The 14,786-nt window shown below is 37.2% G+C and overlaps 1 protein-coding gene across 2 annotated transcripts in view; it reads left to right on the top strand.

Annotated features, from left to right (window-relative positions):
- The first annotated feature begins 6,598 nt into the window (after positions 1 to 6,598).
- The window catches only part of HEPACAM2 (HEPACAM family member 2), a 38,984-nt gene continuing 30,796 nt past the window's right edge, over positions 6,599 to 14,786 (top strand). Inside the window, exons 1-2 of one of the 2 annotated variants that reach the window (XM_038556833.1) lie at positions 6,599 to 6,820; positions 14,210 to 14,563. In XM_038556833.1, the coding sequence (XP_038412761.1) occupies positions 6,769 to 6,820; positions 14,210 to 14,563 (406 nt within the window). In that variant the 5' untranslated portion in view covers positions 6,599 to 6,768. Of the gene's footprint in view, positions 6,821 to 14,169; positions 14,564 to 14,786 lie in introns of those variants that run through there. The other variant, XM_038556834.1, reaches the window with a different exon arrangement.

The raw sequence follows: 14,786 nt of genomic DNA, 5'->3' as shown, positions 1-14,786 counted from the left end.
CCTTTCCTGAGCTGAGCATGCTGGGAACTGTAGTCTTCCGGGTGCGACGGACACCGGCAATGAGGCGACGAGGACAGTTCAGGTACTACATTTCCCGAGACGCTTCAGTTAGCTTGCAAATCTTGTTGCTCTGACCACGGCGGCCGCCTGTCTTTACGGAGGTACTTGCTCTTGGTCACCCCGTTTCGGTGAGGCGAAACCCTAGCTCATAGGTGGCCAGGCACTAAGCGACGGAAACAAGCGTTGAAAAGACAGTATGTAAAGCGGACTGACGTGACTTCCCGCTAAGAGTGTAGTGGAGGAAACCCAACCTAGTCTGGGGGGGTGGGGGGGGAGGACGCGAGAACTCTAGGAAAGGCACTGTCTGTCCCAGAAGGGACCTGCGAAGCTGGGACTCTCCGTCTGGCTCTGGACTTCGGCCTGACGAAAGGCGTGGTCTAATAGACAGTCTTGTCCAGGGTTAGGGCTGTTCTTCCTCAGCCTCGGGATCTCTGCAAAAAAAAAAAAAAAAAAAAAAAACCTCTAAAGCCCAAGGATTTAGCCCCCACCTATCGTTTCACTACCTGCCTAACAATAATGATAGTCGTCGTCTACATGCCACTTTGAAGTTCTCATTTCCACTTTTAGCCGTTTAAAGTGAGGAAAGTGATAGGAGAGATGTTCAGAGTTTAATTTAAGAAAGAACTCCCCCTCCCCCCCCCCCCAAAAAAAAAAAAAAAGGAAAGAAAGAACTTCCCAAAGGTGCCTGGCTGGCTCAGTTGGTGGAGCCTGTCACTCTGGATCTCAGGGTTGTGAGTTTCAGTTTCATGTTGGGTGTAGAGATTATTTAAAAAAATAAAACCTCTAGAAAAAAAAGAAAGGACTTTATTTTTTTTTAAGATTTTTTTTTTTAATCTATTCATGAGAAACACAGAGAGAGAGAGAGAGGCAGAGACACAGGCAGAGGGAGAAGCAGGCTCCATGCAGGGAGCCCAACGTGGGACTCGATCCCAGGTCTCCAGGATCGCGCCCCGGGCTGAAAGCGGCGCTAAACCGCTGAGCCACCCGGGCGTCCAGAGGAAGAATTTTCCGATTATGAGACTACTAGGGGACGGAAAGCAATCCAGAGCTAACAACAGGTAGCATTTATGAGCTTACCACATGTCAAGAACTCTGGGGCAGCCTGGGTGGCTCAGCGGTTTAGCACCACCTTCAGCCCAGGGCCTGATCCTGGAGACCCGGAATCGAGTCCCACGTCGGGCTCCCTGCATGGAGCCTGCTTCTCCTTCTGCCAAAAAGAAGTCTGCTAATAGCTTTACATATATTACCCTATTTATCCACATAAACATTCTATAGGGTTATACAATTATCCCCAATTTATTTTCTCTCTCTCTGCACTTAACCTTCATTTTAAAGATGAGGAAACTAAGTAATGGAGAAACTAACTTGCCTAACATTACTGCAGACATGCAAACAGAAACTGAAGGACTGATTATCCAGATGTTGTTTTAAGTAAGAGTTTCATGTATGGTTTTGAAGAGTGAGTCCTGAAGTACCAATAATTTTTTTGAATTTACATTTAATTAATGTTTATTAGAAAGCCCATGATTTTAAAAATTTTCGTAGGACAACTGAAAAAGTGTTAAAGTGTGCCAAAGTAATCAAAAATATTAGGTAAACAATAATGAGTGGTAGTAAGATATAGCAAAATAATAAAAGTGGTTTGCAAATGACTGAAATTTGGAAGCCACAATATAGAGGTTATTTCCAATTCTGAAATTCTGTCATTTGACCTCTGAGTTGTCGTTTGTCTTTGTCTCATTTTTTACAAATGAGGTTGTAATATTTGACCTAAGATTTTTGTAAGGATAAATGAGGTGATGTAGGTGAATGCAATTTATAAATTGTTAAGCACCTTACAATTATGAAGAATTATAGTCACAAATCTGCCCAGTTCACTGCTCCAACAGAATCATTTTGTACATACTTGTATCATTGGGCTTAACAATTGCTTTTGAAATTATGTTTGCCTATATGCTTCTCTGTTATTTCTAAGCCCATAAAAATTCCAGGCACTTTTGGGCAACCCTGGTTTAGTTCATTCCTTACCTACACTAGTCTTTATTGCCAGGCAGTTCTTATTAAGTGAAAATATTCAATATTTAGAAGTCCCTGAAGGGCCACCTGGGTGGCTCAGTTAAGCATGGGGACTCTTGGTTATGGCTCAGGTCATGATGGCAGGGTCATGGGGTCAAGCCCTATGTCAGGCTTCTCAATCAGTGCGGAGTGTGCTTGAGATTCTTTCCTCCTCCCTCTCTCTCTCCCTCTCTGCTGCTCTCTCATAAATAAATAAATAATAATAATAAATAAATAAATAAATAAATAAATAAAATCAATCTTTAAAATAATAAGTCCCTGAAAGCATCAAAAGAAACAGAAACTGCTGACTATATTAGCATGTAAAATGAAACCCAATTCAGTTTTTGATTGTTAGGCACTAGGCAACACTATATCCTAAGCATTTTAGTTAGTTAACATAGAGTTTTGGTCCTCAAGGAGTTTATAATTTAGTTGAAAAGCATATAATTCTCAAACCTGACCATTCAAATGCACCTGAAGAGAATGCCCTTGTTATTGTTTTCTTTTAGGTTCTTTGTTTCAGATCTTCAGTGATTCTCACAGGCAACCAGCTCTAGCATTTCAAATCCATTCTTAAGAAATAAGAAAATTGATACATGTATGATTTCAAGGTCACACATCTTAAAATCAGAGCTTGAATCAGAACTGCAACCCAGATCCAAACCCAAAATTTCCCCCTCATACAATACATGAAATGACAAGTGACAAAACAAAAATCTTTTTTATTCCATGTATATTTTGTCTTTTTCTATCAGCCTAATTGGGAAAATTAATATTTTATGTGTCTATTTGACACTGAAAATTCAAGAAAGCATTAAAACTTTGTTTTACTCTAATATTCTAAGTTTTAGCTTATTTATTATAACCTAAAAATAAACAATCCAGTCTGCTAAAAGTTCAAATTATAATATTGAAAACATGTAAATCAGTGCTGTTGTCTAAAAAACTTGATTTTCTAATCCAATATATCCTGACATTATAGAAAATAATGGAGATATACAGGATGCATTTTTAACTTCCTAAATTAAACTAAAAAACAAACAAACAAACAGCAACAACAACAAAATCCTAGAACCCTAAAAAATACTTTTTAAAAGGGAAGCATGTTATTTCATTTCCATTTTTCAAAAATGCATGTAAGGCTTATTTATGACTTTTACATTTGCAAAGGTTGTTAATGATAGGCCAGGGCAACTAGCAGAAAGTTTGGATGGTCTGCCAACAAGTCTTGAGGAAAGCTTACTGCATGCGTGATAGGCCCTTGGTAAAGGAGTGCCAGCCCCATTTTTGCAGATTGGAACATCAGGGCTGAGTTTCAGTTATTCTGATTCAAGGCAGCAGCATTAGCAGTAAAGTAGGATAAGGGCATATTCCTGATGGCCCAAACAAGAAGAGCCTTTGGAAACTTAAATAAAAGCTGGTTTGATTAAGAAGATACATTTCACATCATCCTATAAATAAATATCAAAGCAGGACAAAGTTGTGGCCTCTCCAGGATTAGGTAACTACACTTTCTAAGCAAGCAGTAGCAGAAAACAGTTGATGAAGGTAAATCGGTGACCTGGAGAGGAGCCCAGGAAGGAAGACTGCTGCATAGCTATTTAGCAGCCACATCAGTAAATCCAGGCTTCTGAGAGGCAGCACTGTAGATGTAACTGTGAAGGAGTGAATACCAGCAGAGGCATAGGACCATGAGATGGTCCTCTAGCGGCCAACTCTTCCCGGTAACCTGTAAACTATAACCTTTCCTAGGATCTATCTAATTACGACATAAGACAGTGCTTTCTTTCCCCCATTCTTAGTCTCCACTATTCTACATTGACCTTGGCACTGGCATTTTACCACCTTTGCAATTCTTACCGTTCCAAAATATTCATATCTACCAACAAATAATGAATGCAGGTGTTTAAAATGCATGTAGCTGGGGGCCTGGGTGGCTCAGTTAGTTAAGCATATGCCTTTGGCTCAGGTCATAATCCTGTGTCCTGGGATGGAGCCCCACATCTGACTCTGCAGAGCAGAGAGCCTGCTTCCTCTCTCCCTGCCTGCTGCTCCCCCTGCTTGTGTTCTCTCTCTCCCTCTGTCAAATAAATAAATAAAATCTTAAAATAAAATAAAATTTGTGTAGCGACTGCTTGCCTTACAAAATGAGACCAACCTTACAATTTAAACAAACTAGATAAATAAATAATAAATAACAAAATAAATAAAAACTTTGAAGTGACAAAAAAGCCCACCCCCAAGAAAACTAGCCCCCCCCCACACACACACACAGCAGCTCCTTTCATTGCTTGAAATTTAATCACCATGGATATGGATTGCTTAAATTAATCAGACTTTTCACTTTAAATGTAAATATAACTAACATTAATAAACAGGCCCCTGAACAGTATAGTAGAGCAGAACCCCTCTGTAGGCTACAAGTCAGATGTGAGATATTGATGGTGGGAAATTTCTCATATAATAGTAAAACATTTAAATCATTTTTAGCAATCATGTAAAAACTGACAACAGTTGAAGTTCTATTTTAGCGTTACCTTCTATGGCTTCCTGTGCAAACATTCTGAATCCAGAAATTGCTCTGGCAGGTAAGACTTTATGCCTACCACCTGCCACTAGAGGGGGCTTTGTCGGGGATATGCCACGTAGCACTTTCCCAAGGCATTTGGTACAAGTATTGTCATTTTTAATGTTTGCCGTGACATGAAAAGATCACAACTATGATTCACTTTGGCATTTATTTATGTAGTGTCTGTTATCAACCATGTCATAAAATAAAGGACATTTTAAAATATAACACGAAAGAAAACAAAAAAAAATCTTAAAATAAAAATCAGTCCTTTGAGTAAACCTAGCATTAAGAAAAACTCACTACGTTGTCTTTATTTCTCTCATTTGCCTACGAGCCAAAAAGCTTCATCATGAGTCAGCACTGCGTTTGAAAAAAACCCTGGAAAGAGCTTATTTTAAAGAAGGCAATTAGAGATTAATATTGATTTAAAAGATGTGAGAAAAAAAAAAAAAGATGTGAGGAGAATCTATGTGGTATCTGTAGAACGTCTGTATTTCCGAATTGTATTTTGTGCAAACCAATATGCATTTCTTAACATCAACTGAGAATCAGAAGACAGTGGCCAAGGAGCATTTGGGGTTTGTTTCGAGGGGAACAACTTAACAAAAATACTAGTTACGCACCAGCAAGGTGCTAAGCATCCATAATTAATTAGAATGGTTTCTGTATTTGAGTTGCCCAGAGTAAAATAAACATGCAGCAAAATTAATGAGGTTAATGAGATAAGTGCTACAGTAGATGTATGTCCAAGATTTAGAGATAGCACAGAGAAATTTGTGATATAATCACCTGGGAGGAAGCTCTTGCTGTTTTTCTGAATCGTGGAGAAATTATAAAATGAACTCTGAAGAGGCCTCAGGTTTTCCAAGTCACTCACTCTCTTTACCTATAGGAGCACTTCTGGAAAAGTTGGGAGCCTTAATGCAAAAACTGTTTGCAAACTTAGATTATAAAATAACTATCATTCCTTTTTTTTTTACCTTTATACTTGAGGAATAGTCTTTTTTCCTATTATCATTGAACTCCTTTAGTGAGCCTTTACTGTTAAAAATGATTTATGCAAAGAATTTTGCTTGATTTCATGCAAATTTGGTTACATGCTTTATGTTACATGCTTCATGTTACATACGTTTGCTATATACTTTATGTAGTGGAACCTTTAGACTAGAGCCTTCTTGCAATAAATGAAATTAAATGGGAGTTAACTTATAACTTAGTAAATTAAGTGAAAGTGCTAAGAATTCCTGCTCCCATGGCAATGAAGAAGTCAGGCTGAAAAGCTGTAGCCCAGACACCTCAGCAGAGACAAGAGCTTCTCTGGGCCATTGGTTTACTTCCTCTATGCTTTAGCTGTGAAAATGTGGCTTCAGATATTATCTGTTTTCATTATAATTATGCATGGTCCATGATTCACTGTCACTTGGAAACACACCTGCGGTTTGCTTTTAAAAATAGCATGAATCCATAGATTGAATAAAACCATGCCAGATGTTTATAATGGAAAACAATACATAAAAAATACATTTTAAAAGATACTCGGGTGCTCTGTTTTGACGCTTTGGTATAACTTTTACATGTTACTTAATGACATCATGATGATTTATAACCTTAGGAGATACATGAAATACTTCAATGTTCACAGAAAAAGAATTTTAATTTAAAAATAATGGCACAATTTTGCATGATAGGAAACCAATTTACCTTTTCCAGGAAATTTCACAATATGCTCTCATTATGAAAGCATACAGTTTTTCAGTAAAGTCACCCAAAAGGATATTTTCCTTCACGTGATTAATAACCAAGAATGATTCATGACATATACTGACAATTACTGATAGTCTGATAACCGCTAAGAAGCTGTTCTAAAGTCATAAGCCTCTATTCTTGCAGAGCATGTAACAGGTGTTCCCACTCCCTCTGTCCTTTGTATACACATTCATTCTGTATTCAAATCACAGAAGCAAGAGACAGGATAGGGTCTGTTACCTCACTGCTAATTTCCCTAGCAAATAAACCAGCAGCTGCTGGTCCATGAACCACGTTGCCACCAGGAACAGGGCATTATATGCAGGGACAGGATGCTTTCATGGAGTCCTTCAGCAGCACAGTTGGGGGCTTTCCTTCTCTTAGGTAAGGCACTGCATGAATTGTGTTTCAGCTTGTTGTTTGTTTTGTTTTGTTTTTAATCGTGAGCATAAGGTAAATATTTGCTCTAAACTGTAGATTCACTCAGATAATTGAAGAACAGCTCAGAACCTTTTGAACAATAACACACTTTGTTCCAGCAAAGAGCAAGAACATTTAGGAGAAATGAGGTTTGATAAACAGATGATTGTGGTTTTCTTAGAACAGCAATTATTGTCAACAGCACTCATTAAGACCTTCTAAAAACCCAGTGAGGGGGATCCCTGGGAGGCTCAGGGGTTTAGTCCCTGCCTTCAGCCCAGGGCGTGATCCTGGGGTCCTGGGATCGAGTCCTGCAACAGGCTCCCTGCATGGAGACTGCTTCTTCCTCTGCCAGTGTCTCTGTGTCTCTCATGAATGAATAAATAAAATCCTTAAAAAAAAAAAAAACCTAATGAATTTCTTCTTTTTACAAACTTTACATATAGATTTCATAGTCTCTAATGCATTTTATTTTGGCAAATATTCACATAGGTCATGAATTTGTGACCGTTTTTAGTGAAACTCATAACAATTTATAAAAATGATTTAATTATGATAAACTGCTTCATTTTAAATTACCTATCATGAAATGTGAGAAAAGGTGAGTTTTCAAAGTTACGAAAAACATTTTATACACAATAGGGAGAAAATGTGTTAAAATATTATTTCTCCAAAATATCGTTAGCCTTTCTCTTTGCCCAGTGGCTAGTCCTATTAACTACTTTTTTCTTGACTTTACTGTTTTCCTTTTATTCGTCTTTTCATTCTTAGAGTTTAAGAGTCTTTCTCTAACATTCCCGTTGTTTTTATGTCATCTTTTTTTTTTTTCACCAGGTGTTCCCTTTCTCATTCTTCTTATTGATTAGTTTTAAAAATCAAGTTCCTTTCTTGCTTTGTCTATAGTCAACAGATAGGGACTCAAAAAAGACTTTATTCTTTAAATTTTAAGAATGGATTAACTAAGCAATTTGTCTTAGCCTTTTGCAGTTTAGAGCCTCGCTTTCACTATCTTTTGTTATAGTTTTCATTGTAAATGCGATTATTATTCAAATTATATGTAACTATATATCCCACGTATTTTGAGGTGTTCAGTTTGTAAATTTTTCTAGAAAGTGTTTGAGTTTCCCATAGTTATGATTGCCCCAGAGTTGATGTTGTCAAATTCAAACCTATATAGATTTTTAGTTTTTGAGTTTTTAGAAAAAATCAACAATCACCATAACTGATGTTTTATCTTTGAGCATTTTTCTGGGCTCTGAAAGTATTCTGTGTGTCAGTGTCCCCACTTATTTTTAATTTTATAACAACGGGAATGCTGTCATTTCATGAGTAATATTTTTGAAATTGGCTTTAAGAAGAACTTAAAGACAATTTATTTGAGGAATTTGACTAAAATAAAATGTACAAAAGTACATAGAAATAGCATGTTCCTTAAAAAAAAAAAAAAGAAATAGCATGTTCCTTAAGTTATCCCTTAAGTCTTTCTTACGCAAATTCGCTTTTCTCCATTGATAGTATGTTGTAAAGACCATATGTGATGTGGAAATCTTTTTGTCTTTAGAATATTAGAAACCTGACTGTTTTTCTTTTTTTTTTTGAAAAAAATCTTAAAATTTTTGAAGCCCAAAATATAGCTTTTAAAGTCTATTCAAAGCACAACATAATTTCTATTTTCCCTAAGGATACAGGAGTTTATTTTCAGTCAACAATAGTTGTGTTATGCTTGCTAATATCATACATGATAAAGGGGAAGTAAATGCCAACTATCTTGAGGTACAGCTAGAGGTCACTTTGTGAAGTTTGATGTTTATATTCAATACAGTGAAACTGGTCTAGGGAGTCTTTTGTTGCTGGAATATAGATAAATTTTACAATATGACTTCAAGTGTTTCCTAACACCAGACATTCCTTTATAGTGCTATTGTTAAACAGTTTAAGGAAGTCTCTAAAAGGGAGATTATTGCTATAATGTTGTACGTCAGATTATTAATGTTCCTCCAAGTTAACATAATGCCTTATATGCAAAAAGTCTATAAGGGTTTTCTTTTTTGGGGAGGGGGTTCTTTTTTATATTTAAAAAGTAGGTGTTAGTGAATCTAATAATAAAATTGAATTTTTATTTGAGTCCAATTATTTGGAATATCAAAAAGAAATTAAATTTCATCAATTTTTGATCATTTATTTTCCTAAGGTTTATTTGTTCATGCAGAGGTTAACTTTCTAAAATCAATAGCTTCAGTTCTTTAGGTTTTCTCATACACCTAGAAAAGAAAGCTTGAAAAATTCTCAAAATGAAGGTAATTTTTTTAAGTTAATACACTACTGTATGACAGCATAGCTTCATCACATCAATAGTGCAAAATACAGCAATGGCGAAAGAGTGTGTTCTTAAGATGTACAGAAGGTATCCAATTATCTGTTTATTCACTAAAGTTCACTACAAGTAAGGATTATATCATATCAATAGGTTCTTTCCTACAAAATGAAAATATTTTAGTAGCTGAGATAAGACACTGTATAAAGAAAATTACATTATTTGCTGATATTCTTATAACTTGCTATCTATAATTTATCTGATAAAATGGTATAGGCAATCTAAGGAAAAAGCTATTGTAATAGCTGCACTATCTCTGTCATATGTATATTTGAAAAACCACATATATTTGAAAAAATTAAATGATATGATTTCATATGATTTGATGTCATATATATTGAATGCATTCAGAGATATTGGTAGTGGTGTATTATTTAAGGCACAATGACATGACACAATTTCTAAAATAGCCCAAAGAACTAGTTCACACCCCGTAGACAATTATTATGACATATAAAATGTTATTTTCTTCTAAAATAGTTTCATTATTCCTGGGCTGCCTTATTTGTATTGTATTTAACCATTTATTAAATAAAATTAGCTTCCCATAACTTCAGTCATAGACTCTCCAATTAGTTTTTTCATACTTAAGACTCAATATTCTGATTCAAGATCCCAAAGTCACCAACATTTTCTATTCTAGTTGTGCTAGCCCCCCATAGTAGTAAAGAGCCTCCCAACAATTTTCTGACTAATAAAATCTCAGTTATACTTTAAACTACAACTACAAAAAAAAAAAAAAAAAAGAGTAGATGAAAAACAGTTCTTCCCCTTTTCCAAAAAACAAAGCAAAAAAAAAGGGGGAAAAAAGACATAAATAAGGACTTCTGACTTTCCCAAACAAGAACTGATTGGCCAGAATTGCATTCAGGCGATCTATAACTACAACTCACTGTCAAAGTCAACTACCGAGTTTTAAGGCAGCAGCCATGCAGCTTTTTCCAGTGCATTCTCAAGACAATGATGTGGATTCCCACCATCCCTCACAGTTCCTGAGCAAAAAACCACAGAATTTCCATCTTACTAAAGGACATCCAGGGATTGTAATGTAAGCAGACCAAAACCTGAGAGTCAATACTTCAAAATTCTCTGGGCCCTCTCAATTAAAAATGGGTCCTTCACCTTCTAATGTAAGATAGCTGCTACCCTGAGAAAAGCATCTAAGGATGTCAAGAACAAAATGTAAAGAGTAGGAAGACACTTAGACCTCATCTAATATTACCCTCCTTTCACGCATGAGAAAACTGAGGTCCAGAGAATTAAAATGACTTATCTAAGGCCATTTACCTGGCCAATTGCTATTTTATCCCTAGTGTGTAAACTTTTACTAAGACCTTGCATTTCAGCTGATTTTTAACTTTATCAAAGTGTCAAATACATAAATTTCTCTGCAAATTTAAAGATTAGGTTCCTAAAATCTCTTATTTCAAAGCAATTTGCAAGTGATGAATTTATGACTGAATGGTGAGAGTAGGACAAGGAAGTCCAAACCCAAGAGTGAACCATGAAACCTCATAAATACTTTCATATTCACTGGTATAAAAGGAGACAGCAACACACTTTATAAGTACAGTGAAAATTACATTTGATGTATCTCAGGTTACTGATCCTGGGTATTAAAAAAAATGTTTTTGTTTCTCGCGTACCAGGATTATGTCAGGCACTTCCTACCCCCAACTTCAATGAAAAACATATAGATGTATGTTGTTTTGTACAGGTAACACATATGTTAAGAGGAATATTTTCCTTTTCTGGTCCCCCATCTAAATGCCCAGTGTCTTTCTCAATCTGTGACTTGAAGAACTTCACTTTCTTCTATTGGTCCCTATTTCACATATCACAGGCATTACTAGGTCTAGGTCCTAGATTTACTTTCTCTTTTTTTCTCTTAATGATTTCCTTGCAGAAACCACTACTCGTTTGCATAATCCACTTTACCTCCTCTTTAGAATTCCCAGCACCAGTTCCTTCTTTTTCTAATGATTCAAACTAGGGCCAACTACAAATCTAACATTCTTACACTTGCCAGAAAAGAAAACAGAAGTGAATCCTCATACCTTTGTAACTCCTTTGTTATGGACCAAATCACTAAAATGAATGTGCAGGTACAGCCCATTATCAGAAAAAAAAATTATAAAATCCATCACAAATACAGAGTCCAAGGAGACTATAAGGCACATATTCATTTTGCCCATAGAGTTACCTAATTCTCAATTCATATAGTCAGTCTCAGGTAAGCACCTGGGAGTTCCTTCTCCTACTCACTTCCTGTGATCTTCATCTTTGTGCTTTCTCCTAAGTTTTCTAACTTGTCTGCCAGATCCAGGTCTCACTCTCTACCAACAGCTAACTGAGGACCAAAATGATGGAAATCTTTACCCTCATCTCCACCCTGGGAAGTAAGAGAGAGATTTACTGTTGGTAGAATTTGGTTCCTCATAGTAGCAGACCTACCTCTTTTAGTTTCTCAAAAAAAATCATACACACAGACTTTTTTACCTTTCCTTTCCTAATATTGATGGCCTTTTTTTTCCCTAAGATTTTATTTATTTATTTATTTATTTATTTATTTATTTATTTATTTATTTAAGAGAGAGAGAGAGAGAGAGAGCGCGCGCACAAGCAGGAGGAGCTGCAGAGGGAGAGGGAGAAGCAGGCTCCTCACTGAGCAGGGAACCTACAGACATGGGGCTCCCTCCCAGGACCCTGAGATCATGACCTGAGGACCCTGGGATTATGACCTGAGCCGAAGGCAGACACTTAACTGACTGAGCCACCCAGACACCCCTATTGATGGCCTTTTATAACATCACTTAGATAAAGCTTAAAGACCTTCTTTCCAGTAGAGATGAAAAGGAAAAGCGATCAAAGAAAATAACCATTTTTATATGGGAAAATTGAAATTGTAAGATATCTGTATTTATGCCCAAATCTCTTTTCTTATCTAGGATTTTTATTCCATATTCAGCTTCATCAAGTTTTCTCTTTCTAGTGGATCATTTTAGTAGCTACAAACATAATGTTCAGCATCCATCCAAAGGAACAGAGAAGAAAGAAAAGAACATTTTGGGATGCCTAGGTGGCTCAACAGTTGAGCATCTGCCTTCGGCTCAGGGCGTGATCTTGGGAGTCCCGGGATTGAGTCCCACATTAGGCTCCCTGCATGGAGCCTCCTTCACCCTCTGCCTATGTTTCTGCCTCTCTCTCTCTCTCTCTCTCTCTCTCTCTGTGTGTGTGTGTGTGTATGTGTCTCTCATGAATAAATAAATGAAGTTTAAAAAAAAGAAAAGAAAATTTTTCCAGTTCCCATTTACAACAAAACTCCCCAGAAGAATTGTCAATACTCACTGAATATAGTTTCTGTTCTTTCTTTTTTCCCTCACTGTTCAAAGTACTTCACATTTAAATTCCTGCCATTCTTTCCTTCACTATTTCAAATGTTCATATGCTGTCAGTAGTATATTGCTCCCTTTTAAAATGAAGGTATCAAAACACATAGCTTTTAATTTAGGATTCCAGCAACATGGTAGTCTGAACTAAGGAAGATCCTCTTCTTAATTGCAAATACTAGAAGTGCTAAATAAATTTTCAATATATGTATCATGGCTCAAGGTAAAAGTGTGGAAATCTCCAGGGGCAAGAGAATAAGAAGAAACCTGCATACATAGCAGTGACTACATGGGCCCAAACCACACAGGTAGGTAGGAGGCTGGAAGCCAGGGCCATGCTTTGAGCAGAGCTCCATGCCCTAAGGCCCCCCTGGCTCTCATTCTCTCTTAAACCCACATTAATCAGGCTTTCATCCCCAGTATATCTTTTCAATATTACCTCTTTGATGTCAAATGGGCACTCAAATGAACGTGTCCAAAATTAACTCCTACTCTGCCTCACAAAAATCTATTGTTCCCAGGCTTCCCCATGGTTAATTTCTTAGTTGGCATCCATTCTTCCAGTTGATCACGTTAACAACCTTGGAATCATTCTTGACTCTTCTTTGATTCTTGTATTTCACGTGAGTGTGTCATCAAATCCTATTAGCATCTCAGCCTTTCTCATAATATCTTTACTACCACACTGGTCTATAGTACAAACATCTCTTGCCTACTTTACTGCAGTCACCTCCTCAGTGGTCTCCCTGCTCCTGCTTTTGTCCCTAAATTGTTCTATTCTCACAGTTGCTAGATTATACAAAAAAAAAAAAAATGAAGATTATATCCCTCTCTGCTCACAAAATTCCAGTTTCACCCCCATCTCACTCAGTGTAAAACTGCCAAAAGATTTGCCATGATCCTAAGATATTGCCTGATCTGTCCCCAGCCACCTTGCTGACCTCATGTCTTACCACTCTCTTCCCCCTCCTCCCCTCTGCTCCCTCTATTTCTGCCTCTTGCTATCCCTCAAACACGCCAACCAGATTCACGCTTCTGGGCAAGAATGACTGATCATGAATCCTAATGATCTAATGCCATTCTCCTTGGGATATTTCCATGTGACAAGCCTTTGGCTAAAGGGGAAAACTTCTAATAATGGACTAGTAAGCCATTGCAGAAGACTTTGGAGGGAGATTCTGAAGAGGAAGTAGCTTCTCAAGTGTTTCTAGAATCACAGAGTTTAATTAGGATACGATATGATTCAAACACAATTTCATAATTTTTAGAAGTTTCACTGGACTTTAGAACTAATAATCTTTCCCAGTTCTCCTTTTCCCATTATTCTTTAACAGTCATAGATAATAACTTCTGCTTTTCCTTTTCATCTTGACTTTAAAGAAGCCATTGAATCAACATAGTCTTTGGGTGGAGTTTTTAAAATACAGAAGGTTTCAGAGACAAATATTTACCTGTACAGGTCCTAGAATGGTCAGTACCTAGAAGCCTCTCTTCTTTGCAAGCATTATCGCCAGATCAGATTCTGTCTTTATTGCCCCTTAGGTTGTGAAATGTGGCTCAGGGTCATTATGACTTTCCTTTCCTTCATAGCAGGTGCTTGCTCAGGGCTGAAAGTGGCAGTGCCCTCACACACCGTTCATGGCATCAGGGGTCAGGCCCTCTACCTTCCCGTGCACTATGGATTCCACACTCCAGCATCAGACATCCAGATCATATGGCTGTTTGAGAGAACCCACACGATGCCCAAATACTTACTGAGCTCCGTGAACAAGTCTGTGGTTCCTGATTTGGAATACCAACACAAGTTCACCATGATGCCACCCAATGCATCTCTGCTCATCAACCCACTGCAGTTCACCGATGAAGGCAATTACATTGTGAAGGTCAACATTCAGGGAAATGGAACTCTATCAGCTAGCCAGAAGATCCAAGTGACCGTTGATGGTGAGTCCACTATAAGTGACATGGGCAGCTGGGTAGCATGGCAATTAGTAACAGCTCAGGAGATTAAACTACCTGGGCTTTAGGTCCTGGCTCTGTAACTTTGGGCAGATTAACTAACCCAAAGCCTTAGTGTCTCATGGCACAAGTTACATTATCTATCTCATGAGGCTTTCTGAAGATTAAATAATACACACATGTAAAGTATATGCATAGTAAAAAAAAA

This window comes from Canis lupus, chromosome 14 (genome assembly GCF_011100685.1).
Source record: "Canis lupus familiaris isolate Mischka breed German Shepherd chromosome 14, alternate assembly UU_Cfam_GSD_1.0, whole genome shotgun sequence".
In the NCBI taxonomy this organism is placed as follows: Eukaryota; Metazoa; Chordata; class Mammalia; order Carnivora; family Canidae; genus Canis; species Canis lupus.
The sequence above is the reverse complement of the archived record's forward strand: the minus strand, read 5'-3'. Positions and strand labels throughout refer to the sequence as shown.